The sequence below is a fragment of the Hylobates moloch genome, unplaced genomic scaffold (genome assembly GCF_009828535.3).
Source record: "Hylobates moloch isolate HMO894 unplaced genomic scaffold, HMol_V3 SCAFFOLD_10, whole genome shotgun sequence".
Lineage (NCBI taxonomy): Eukaryota > Metazoa > Chordata > Mammalia > Primates > Hylobatidae > Hylobates > Hylobates moloch.
Genome location: NW_026652285.1, coordinates 72,171,819 through 72,183,961, shown reverse-complemented (window position 1 = coordinate 72,183,961; position 12,143 = coordinate 72,171,819). Strand labels below are relative to the sequence as shown.

Sequence of the window (12,143 nt, the reverse complement as noted above, 5' to 3'; positions counted from 1 at the left end):
CCACGTTCCACAAAGCCTGCCCCTTCTTTTCCAAGCAGAATTTGGCCCCTCCACTCTGTGTGCCCTTGTATTACTTTGTTCATTCCTCTCTTAGGGCACTTACCAGGTTTTACTGTGATTTACTTGCTTTAGGTATCTGAATTCATTAGCCTGAATGGTTTACAGGGGTAGATTCTATAGGTCTAGTATTTTTCTATCTATAGCCCCAGCACTCAACACACAACAGGCCTTCAGTTAAATGTTGGTTAAGTAAGTAAATTTATTGCATGTTTCCTTATTCAAGCACCACTCAGCAATATAATAAATGACAAATGAATTCAGTAAGCTTTACAGAATTTGCAGAAATTCTTGCCATTGGGCCTTTTCTCATGCTGACCCTTGCTAACACCAAGTGTTTAACAATAAAATGGAAAACATCTTTAGGGGGTTTAGTTAATGAAACCCAAGTAAACACCTTTTTAGTGATTAACCTTAATACAAGAAAATCTCAACTACTTGTGAAGTGTATAGAAAACACGTACCATTGAATGTCTTTCTCAAATATTAAGTTTTTCACAGGAGCTGGACGATGGTCCATTCAAGGCTGGAGTATTTATGCTCCTGAAGAATACTTGTGCTTTGGCTATCAAATGCACAAGTGACAACACTGACATTGTTTTGAAGGTTGAGAAACTGAATGCAATTTCTTCTGGTGGAAAAAAATATTTTCTTCAGGATACAAGTTTTAGGCTTGTCCAAGAGCTTAAATAAACCCCAGCTGACTATTATAAAGTAATATAGAAATTATTTTAGACCAGAAAAATGTAAACATGGTTTATTACCAGTTTGAACCTTCACCAGAGAAAAACCTTAAAATCACTCTTGTGGATTTTTAGTGGCATTGTCAGATGGTGAGTAGTGAGTTTCAAGAAATAAAGCTGGGGCCAGAACATAGAAGGCTGTGAATGCCAATCTAATGGATTCAAGCTTTATTTGGTATTCAGTGGGAACCACTGAAAATCTTTCAGCAGAAAAATGAAAGATGGACATGGTTGTTAATTCTTGTGGCAGTGATATGAGGAACTGAGCCACTTAAAGTTGGGGGAAGATCAAGTGCGGGGTGTGAGGTAATAGTCTTTTACTAGAGTGATGGCCATGGATATATTTAGAAATGGATGCAACTAACATTTAAGGGAGAATTGACAGGACGAGGCTTGATATAAGGAATGGAGTCAAGCTGGTGACCACTAAGGTTGGAAGATTCATGGCTGGGATGGGAGAAGACAGCTGCCCCTGATTTTAAAAATCTTGCTACAAGAGACAAAGCCAAGCTAGGACTCTGATCTCAGGATTCCCCATCCAATTATCTTTCCATTGTAGCTATTGCCTGATTTGGAATGTTAAAGCTAGTCTGAAAGACCACGAGCCTTAGCAGGTAACTTGATATGGCATAACACTCAGTTAAATTACCTTCAGGATTTTTTTTCTTAGACCCTGGTTATAATCCTAGCTCTTGTGCTAACTAGTTTTGTGATCTGGAGCAAATCATTTGCCTTTGACACTTTTTATGGGATTTTTTTCAATTTAATATTGCACAGGTGTATTTCTTATCTCCCATTTCTATTTGAAAGTAGCAATGTGGATACATACCATGTGGATCCTTTATATTTATGGTTTATAATACCTAAGAAGTTTCTTTGTAAAAGGGCATCAAATTAATGAACGTAAATTGTGAGAACCACCTGTTAAAAACAATAAAGTATTAATTTTAAAGCAAAAAATACTCCTGAACTTTTAATATTAATTTAGGCTAGAAGAGAAACTCCCTTACCTTTTATTAGGCCTCTGATTACTTAAGAACATTATCTAACATTCGTTAAGTACCTGGGAACCACAGCCACATTCTACTTTCTAACAAAAAAAACCACCTCATTCCCGAGGAGAACTTTCCCCCCAGGCTTTTCTTCATGCTTTCCTTGTAAGATTTCATATGGCAGCAATGAAGGACAAAGGGGACCCTGAGAAATACCTTTCATATTTAAGGTTAACACAAAGCATGGTTTGGTTTCTGCACTCTAATGGAAGAAAAAGGTTCTATATTATCTAGTTATATTACAGGTTTCCTCAACTTCTTGTGATTGATGTTACCAGTATTTGATTCTCACTCCTGTACAAAAATCTTAGAGCACTTAAGGGAGGGCAAGAAGGCAGGCAGCCCACAGGAGGAGGTTTTTGGACTCATGCAATTCTCCCTGTACAGCACTCAGTTTCAGTATAACCTCAAAATCCTCCAGGAACTCTGGTCAGTTCTACACAGCACCATCATACCCCCTTTTCTGGGATGATCTGCAAAATGTCTTTGGAGGCAATTCTGAAAGAACAGTTTCAAAATTGGTCTAAGTAATATTAACACTAGCATCACTACAGTAAGTACATGATTTCCCAAGGATATCCAAAAGGATATCCTTGATCTATGAATTATTTGATCTATGAATTATAAATTTGTTTTAAAAAGCATTAAAGTTTATTTTTAAATTACACAAAAAGCACTGTTTAAACAATGGTTATAACCAGTGAACATTAAGAAAACTTGCAGGCAGGTGGATGGGATTGAGATACTGTTTCTTGATTTTACAGTTTAAGGGCCAAATTGAGCACTGTTTACGTCTGCATCAGCTACCATTAAAAACTTTGAGGCTGCTGGACACTCAGTAAGGAATCAGAAGTTTTTTAAAAAGATGCAAATGAATGGAATGTGTCATTTCAAAGCCTGTTTGGTAAAGCAGAATGGATGACCCACCTTTTTATTTTTTATTTTTTTTGAGACAGGGTCTTGTTCTGTCACCAAGGCTGCTCCTGAGTTCAAGTGATCCTCCCACTTCAGCTTCCCATGTATCTGGGACCACAGGTGTGTGCTATGCCACACCCAGCTAATTCTTAATTTTTTTCATACAGACAGAGTTTCACTATGTTGCCCAGGCTGGTCTCAAACTCCTGGGCTCAAGTGATCCTCTGGCCTCTGCCTCCCAAAGTGCTGGGATTGCAGGCATGAGCCCCTGCCCCCGACCCCCATCTCAGTGTTGTAAAGAGGCTGTACAGTCTGAGACATAAAACAGTTTTTGTAGCTCAACAGACCTAGTTAACATTCCTGGCTTCACCCCTTTGTAGTTGAGTAAATCTCTGCAAATTATTTTCTCTGAGGCCGTTTCCTTACTTGTAAGATGCCTGGTGAAGTGCCTGGCAAACGGAAGGTATTCAAGAAATACCAGTTCCTCTGTGAGGGTGTTTTTTTCAAGCTAAGGGTTGCAACCCATTGGTAGATATCGATTTAGTGGGTTGCAACTGGCATATTTGAAAAACTAAAACAATAAAAAGCATCAGAATGGTAAGTATTGTTCATTAAGCATATTCTAAGGTTTGATATAAATGCGTTTTTTACTGTGGGTTACAGCCAAAAGGTTTGAAAGTCTCTGCTCTACAGAGAAATTCTCAGATTATGTTAAAAAAAAAAAAAAAAGTCCTTAGGATTGCTGCCTTTATCCAAATGAGGGCCCACAAATTTTAAGACATTAATCAAAGCGTTCCCACTTTCTAACTTGTTGCAGTAAAAATAAGACATGAATTGGAGAAAATATTTAATCTGATATGATAAAACATTAAATTCAATTTTAAGGTTGGTTTCTGTGTCATACTGACTATGCTTATAAACACTTTATCGTTTATAGTTGATCAAACTCTTCTAGCAATTTCTATGAAAAAGTTGGCTATTAGGTTCCATTATAGAAAATGAGATACTTTTTAAAAGGACTATAACTTGCCTATGTGTGAAGACTGCTAGAGTAATATTCCAATCCTGATGAGCAGTAAAAGTCAAGGGCTTACATGAGTACATACAGTGGTATTCCACACTGGCTCAGTAAAAATGAGAGATACCAACACAAAGTGTGAGCTTCAAATACATGCCTCCTTCAGGTCTTTGTGTAAACCAGATTTACCTTATAATGAACCCCTAGTGCTGCCGCTAAGTTGGTGGGCTGAAAGGATAGCCAATTTGGGATGGAAGAGTGGGGTAATATGCAGTGATGAAGAAGGGTAGAATACTGGGAGTTTCAGAATTAAATGACACAGCAGAATCTTGATGTAACTGTATCTTAGATTTATAATTTCAGCTGACTATGCTGGACTGGTGATGTCAGAATTACCCCTGGAACTGAGGTTTAGGAATCTTGCTTTAGTAAGTGCCTGGGTGAGTTCTGATCCTCATTCAGGTTTGACCACCCTGTGTTAAAGGGACAGAGCAAGGTCCAGAAACTAGAGAAGAGGTGTAATTCAAAAGTAATTATCCCAGCCTCACAGGTGTCCAATACTGGATCAGAATCTGACACTTATTCAAAGTATTTCCTTCTTGGTATTATTAATAATGTTAATGATATAAAGCAGCAGACAGCAATATTTGATACTTTCTAGTTATTTAATGATACTAAGAAATGGTGCTGTTTCACTGGATTTCATTGATGACATTCAAGAAGTATGAAAGAGAAAGTCTCTTTAGACAGGGACATGAAAGGGAGCCATCAATAAAAGTTACTAAAAGTAAACTCAGAAAGAAAGAAGTGATAAACCATCCAATCCCCTAATGAACCTTAGCTCCTGGCAGAGAGACAGCTCACACCTTCTGAGGTGCAGGTGCCCATCCCTGTGCTCAGAAAAAAGAGTAAGTAAGGCAAAAGGTGATTCCTCCTATTTCAAATGAGTTGGGGTACAGAGGGGAGCTGCTTGTAATCTTAAATTCTTTTTTTCCAAATTTAAAGCCTTTCTGCAGTTTGAGATAGACATGTGGTTGGGCTGGACCATGCTCGCTGTGAATGTCAGGTGTTGAGATTAGCACCACACCCTTCCCTGGGTCTGAGTCTTGCATGGGTCTTTGTCTATCATTGTCTAGAATGTGAGAAAGGTAAGCATGGGAACGCCATTTTGGGGAAGAAACACCAGCTATAGAAAGCAAAGGGATGCATAGGAGATAAAAAGTCTGGGGAAAAGGATGGTAGTAACAGAAGTGAGGTAGCAAGCGAGTTCTCAGCTGCCCCTAGAGACCAGCTGAAAAGAAGACTGGGTCAGATACCCCCTATCTGGCAGATATATCACCCCTCAAAACTGGAACATGCCCCAGGAAATGTTCTTGGTGGTTTTTTCTCCTTGTTCATTTTAGCCAAAACTCTAACAATGTTGAAAATATCTGGAAATTTTTTTCTTTTCTTTTTACCTAGAGGTTATAGGAAGGGATGCACAGAGATGACAGACAAGACAAAAAAGGTTATGAGAGAATTCCTCATTATACATGGGTAGAATTCATCCCAGAAACCAAAGAACTTTTCATAATTACAAGGGAGGGATGGCACAGGGCACAAGATCTTTGAGGTGTTAGGAGACAGGCTGACAGACCAAGCTTGGTGACTGGCTTAATAAGTCTCCTACCACTTGAAATTCTGTGTTATTTATTTAAAGAGAGGCAGAGGAAGAGTTCAGAAGCCAGAAGATTTTTGGAAGAGAAGTTGAGCCTCTTTCATTTTCTTACATCATTAATTTCCTTCACCAGAAAATATAGTTGGACCAAACTGCAATAGGGTTCGCCAATGGACTCCATTATGTAGTCCACCTGTGCTCCTCACTAGGCCCTGATTTCGCTATCTGATAACAAAGGCTTCAGAACTCTTATTCTTTTCCTTGCTAACAAACCTCAATAATCTACACTCAGCCTTAAGGTCTCCAATTCAGGGTTATGGAAGAAACTAGTCTTCCATAACCCAACGTTTTTACACATCTCAAGTCCTTATCAGAGTTATAGGTTCAGTTTTCACATTTCCAGGGAGAAAATCTGCTCCTTGGCAGTCTTCAAACTTTACCTGACATACATTATACACCCTTAGCCCAGGGTCTCAATCTCTAACATCTCCATGAACACCCCAGCAAACAACAAAATATATCCATTTATCATACTTCAATCCCACTTGAACATCAGTAGCCACTATCTTGATATACTTGTGTTCCAAAAGGTGACGGAGTGTCCAACAGCAGCAAAGGTCCTCATTAGGATAGACATGTTGGCACCAATAATACTGAAGTTTGGTTTTTAACTGCATTTCTTGTCAGTTTGGCTGGGAAGATCTGGACAGCTGGAAGTGAGCTTCTCCATCATTTTCTGTTTCTTTCTTTGTATCAATTTTCCACCTGTGAAGCCCAACACCCCACCACCAAGTGCAGCTGCAATTCCTGCCACTTTGAAGCCTGCAAGGAGGCCAATAGGACCCCCTACCATTCCTCCGATGAGTGCACCTGCCACAGGCAGAGCTGCCAGCTTGTATTTTGCAGCCTGTAAAAAAAAAAAAAAAAAAAAAAATTCAATTTAGAAATTGAGTTGAGAATATCTGCCTGTGGTGATGTGCGTTTTCCTCTCATTACTCCTGGCAATGCCTCTTTAACTCTTGGTACATAATTAACCTTAGAGACTGTACTTGTAGGGGGGAAAAGAAAGTATTCCACAGGTACTGCAATTGCTCCAGATCTCAGAACTTAGAGAGCTGAGCTACAAAGAGTGGACTGCTACAAATTGATTTTACTTGCAAAACAATCAATTCACTAACTATCTGGCTGGCTTATTTAAACTGTTTCGGCAGCCACAGATTTCACCCAATGCTTTTATGTTGCACAGAGATTATTCTGTGCTGTGTGCCTGGGGTTAAAAGCAACATCCTATGGAAAATAGATGGTCCTACTCCATGTGTGCTGTCACATACTTACACTTCTACCCTCTGCAAATATTCCCTGGTAATACCAAATGCCTTATAGCAGAGCTACAGTTTATTCTCTCTTTGAAGAAATTCCTCTCCTGATAGAATGAATCTTAGAGTAGAATATTACAACATTGATTTCTTTCACTACCTATGTGTCATTTCTTCCTTATTTCCTTAATTGCTGGTTCCCTCAACATTGAAGAGAGCAGATCAATTGGGTTAATACTAGAGATTCCTGGGAGCCAGAGTACCATTGATTTGTCAGCAGGAGCAGAATCTTACCTTCCCCAAGTTTTTGGTTCCCTCTTCAACATTCACAGCGGCACTGTTGACATGGTCTGAAATGCTGTCAATCTTCTCCTGCTGAGACTAGATGCAAAGGAATTATGAGTGAGCGGTCCTGCTGGGGAGCAGCAGGGAGCCAACACACACTATTTTAATTCCTGTAATCAGGGCCCTGGGCACTGCAGCCTTGTCGTCTTAATAGTGGTTCATTAATAGCATCTGATAAGCCATGTCAAAAGGACAAATTAACTTTCATAAAAAAGAGGGGGTCTTAATTATTAGGCAATAAAAGGGTGGCAACTTTACAGCAAAAAGCATCTCACGCTAAAATTCACTCAAACATACAAACATATTATTCTCCAAATGAATCCACTTTCCAGAAAAAAAAATCCAAATAAGCATTTACATGTCATGTTGGGTTTGATGGAAAAAACAAACAAAATCAAACCACAAAACACCTCCCTAACTTACCTTCTTTGAGGATTCAGTTTAAATCAGGCACATTTATCTTAGGAGTAAAATGCCCTTGGTCCAATAAATACAAATTGTTATGTTTCAGGAAAAAGACTACAATATGGTTTGATCTATTATGAGATCTTTCCATTTGTAATATGCAGTAGGGAACGGTGAATGAAATCACTGTTCTGTGCTTTACACCTGTATATCTTAATACATTATAAAATCATGACAGTTTAAAATGTTTCAGATCAAATATATTAATAAAGCATTCTACATAAAATGGCAACACCTGTGCTGGCACAACAGCAACTGTGACTCATGGAATCTCTGGGTAGAAGGAATGTTGAGGTCATCAGGTCAATCTCTCTGATGTGCGAAGCCCTACTATAAACATCCCGACAAGTGGTTACTGAACCTCTGCTCAGATACCTCCAGTGACACGAACTCATTACTTGCTGTAGGAACACATTCCCATTTTTAATTCAACTTTATTTAGATAGAATTTACATATAACAAGTACTGCTTTTAATGGTATACTATGACGAAATTTAGCAAATGTATAAACCAACTATCACAAATGTATAAACAACAAATGTATAAGCCAACATATAATCAACTATCGCAGTTTACAGACTATTTTGGTTTTGTTTTTTTAATGTGCAGAAAAAAGAGAATCTTTTTTTTTTCTGAGACGAAGTCTCGCTCTGTTGCCCAGGCTGGAGTGCAGTGGCGCGATCTTGGCTCACTGCAAGCTCCGCCTCCCGGGTTCACGCCATTCTTCTGCCTCAGCCTCCCGAGTAGCTGGGACTACAGGCGCCCGCCACCACTCCCGGCTAATTTTTGTATTTTTAGTAGAGACGGGGTTTCACCGTGTTAGCCAGGAAGGTCTCGATCTCCTGACCTCGTGATCCACCTGCCTCAGCCTCCCAAAGTGCTGGGATTACAGGCATGAGCCACTGTGCCCTCCCAGCCAAGAATCTCTCTTTGATCCTAGATAGATGCCACCTACAATGAGGGTGAAATAATTCAACTTTAATCCTGAAGTGTTTGATTGCCCTTATATAATTGGCCTATTCATTCATATTGAGGCAGACACAAATAACACTTTTCTAATTCCAACCATTATTTCGTTTGAAAACATGAAGCCCAAACCACACAGCTATTTTTTTCCCATGTTTGTTTTCTCTTAGCATTATTGATATTCCTCCCCTTCTCATACACAAAATATGTCTATCTTCACCATTGTGGTATCCCTTCATTCCAATATTCTCCACCACTATCTTGGCATCTCTAACACAATACCTAAGAAAGTCCCTTATCAGTTTTCCTTTGAATGTCTCTGTCAGAGACAAGTTTAACAATGGTTCTCAGTCTTCCACCTGGAGGCTTCTTAAAACACAGATTGCTGGGCATAATCCCCGGAGTTTCTGATCCAGTAGGCCTGAGATGAAGCCTGAGCTAGTAAGCTCCTAGGTGATGCTGATGCTGCCAGTCCACAATTCTCACACTTTAAGAACCACTATTAAATGTGTTCAGATCAAGGGTACCACCTTTAGTCAGATAATCTGTTTTCAAATCTCAGCAAATGCCACTATGTGCTCTTAGACAAATTACTCAAGCTCTCTAGGTGTCAGTATTCTCATTTATCAAGTAATAATGATACTTATACCTTCATAGAGTTGAAGTAGGGATAAAATGTGTTTGCAAAGTGTGAGGGGGGAAAATAGAAAAACTTATCCTGATTTCCCCAAGGAAGTGTTAACTCTCATCTATCAAAAAATATATTTAACTTTTTCTTTTGATTCTTGAAAATTCTAGGACACTAAAACTTCAGGTATCTTTCAGCATTCATTCATTCAATTTTTATTTTCCTCAATAGCGCAACTTATTTAAGTCAGCTTTCTTTTTCTGACCCATAGAAGAAAAAGTTCCAGCACTAATAATATACAACTTGTCTAGATTTCTGACACCCTATCATTGTTTCTATTTAGGACACCCCCAACACTTTCCACTCTTGCCTGAAACAGTCTATGCTAGCAGATAAATCACAGGCTTAAAACTCTATCATCAGCTGTCATATGTTGATGAGTTGAAAGGCAGAGGAAAAACAGTCAATGTGTCTCCCTTCCTTCAGCCCCAAAATAATTCCAGCAAGAGGGAGGAGCCTGCCAGGATTATTGCCATTTCTATACCCCAAGTGTAATCGTAAAGCCTCAGGGAAATACTTTTTAATGTTCCTTCTTTTAAAAAGGGTTGGATATTGTATTTCTATGACGTTTTAAAAATTAAAGAAAAATTTTAAAATAATTTAAATATTTTTTCATAAAAATCATTTGGAATAACTGAAGAAGCAACCACAAGCAAAAAACCAATCCTGAGATCACTAATTATTTGACTACAAAGTTCCCCATCATTGCAATCACCAGCATTTGATGAGGCCCATCCCACCCTGGGGAGTAGCCCACATCTGTAAGTATTTATTCATGCCATCAGAAAGCATGCTAAAATATGGGGCTGGGGTGTGGGAAGAAAGCAGAGGGCAGACAGCCCCTATCCTGGGATCAATAGCCACCCCTCGATTGTGCACGTCTGCCTTTCTCTTGTCCGTATTTTGCTTGGTTTGCAACTTCAAACTTTGCCCATATTTTCAAATTCTGCTTCTTGAGTAAGGAGGACTCACTGACCCCCAAAAAGGTTACAGTTAGGCAGCAAACTGTTGTCACAGAGTTGTCAATCACCATCAGCAGAATGCCAAACCAGACTCCATACAGAGCTGAATTGGGTCACTACCTGTCCACTATGTCCTTGGCTCTTTTTGTGGGACCAAAAGATACATATACAACCCTGCTCCAGCCTGTGAAATCAAGCTCTAAACATTAATGGTGGTGCAGGAGGCTCCTCACCTCTATCTATCAATCTCCCCTGAGGTTTTGCTTCTGATCTGCTCATGTTTATTTTCATCTGCTTAGGCCTCCCACATTTGACATCTTCAAATTCCATGCCTGCCATTTTATAGTTTGGCACCCCATATATGTTCTCAGCATTCCTTTAACAATGAGCTAAACCATATTTAAGTGTTTAGCTCATTACACTGCAGTGTTTCTCAAGCTAGAGTAATATATAGACCCCCTTTTACAGAAAAAGAAAATTCTCAAATGACTCTAAGAATATGTCTATGGATTTCATTTTAAAGAACATTGAATTAAGTCCCCCTATTGGCCTGAACATAACAAATCTTGACAAACAGCTATAGGAGTACCTAAGTTTCTGTATAAACTGTGATTTATTATACTTGTCAAGCAGAATGCAATTTGGGAATATAAATTCAAAACCAATGAATTGTTTTGTTCTTGAATGCCTGTTGAGGACACTTGTAGGCCTAGCATCCTCTATGTCAAGCAATAGTAATACATTCAAAAATTAATCCCCAAATCCATTTATATCATTAACAATGGTCTTCCTTGGAGAGTTCTGATAGTAGTTGTAAAGTTTAAGGTTCTTGGAAAGCTATGAGTTTATTTACGAGGGTAATACCAAAACTCCAGGTACTTCCATTTATTCCTCTCTAAATTCCAGCCAGCCTTCAAGGCCAAGTTCTAATCTTAGATCTTGACCAATCCTGTTCACATTGAGCTATTCTGGTTCTAAACTCCTATGATATATTCTATATATTCCTTAATCATATGCAATCATATACACAAAAAGGCCCAGAAGCAAACTTATAAATACTATGATATATAGGCAAAATAAGTGATTATATTGGTCTCGAGTAAGCAATAAGCACAGTAGATAAGTAGGATGTTGCTATCAGAGGATTTAGCAGTTGGAAAGGGACTGAAGGAATTCCAGTACTAAAATGCCTAAGGATAATAGTGGTGGAAAAAGTAGAATTTTTGCAAAGAGCCAAACAAGGAATGGAAATAAAGGAAGGACAAAAGCGGGAATGCAGTTGGGGTCAGTGGAATGGAAGAGAATGGGAAATACTTAATAATAGACATTATCACATTTAGTCCTCCCATCAGTGTTATAAAGCTCATTGTTGTCAAATAACATCCTGAAGGTCACATAGGTAATAAATGAAGGAATCTGATCTAATCCATTGCTACCAGTTTTTATGTTTCCAGAGTAAAACTGGATTACAAAAACGACAGGGAATAAGGCAAAAGGCAGAAGTCAAAACAGACTAGCAGCAAGGGTGAGTTGTTACTGAACTACTGGCCCAGGATTCTTTAAATTCTCCTTCACTAGAAATAGGGCTAGTTACAAAGTTATAGGAAGAGCAGAGGGCACTTGAACAACAAAGGCTGAAGAAAAATAGAGCAGGGTACCTAGTAGATATTAATTTATTAACATTTATTGTACTATACCTTGATCTGCCAATGGCTTTGTAAATTCTTTTTATAGTGGTAAAATAAATATAACATAAATTTACCATTTTAACCATTTTGAAGTGTACAATTTAGTGGCAATTAAGTACCTTCACAATATTGTGCAACCACTACTACTATCTTGTAAGTTTTTTTAAATGGTTTTTTCTATTCCTCATTGAACTTAGCACAGTGCTACGCACATAGAAAGTGTTCCTTAAATACATGGTTAATTTGTCTAGATGCTATCATGTCCATGTGA

General features: G+C 38.6%; 1 protein-coding gene across 1 annotated transcript in view; it reads right to left on the bottom strand.

Annotated features, from left to right (window-relative positions):
• Positions 1-234: 234 nt before the first annotated feature.
• Positions 235-12,143, bottom strand: part of STX17 (syntaxin 17) — a 67,282-nt gene continuing 55,373 nt past the window's right edge. Inside the window, exons 7-8 of the mRNA XM_032164677.2 lie at positions 7,053-7,139; positions 235-6,349 (exon numbers count right to left, since the gene is read on the bottom strand). Of these exons, the coding sequence (XP_032020568.1) occupies positions 6,110-6,349; positions 7,053-7,139 (327 nt within the window). The 3' untranslated portion in view covers positions 235-6,109. The remainder of the gene's footprint in view (positions 6,350-7,052; positions 7,140-12,143) is intronic.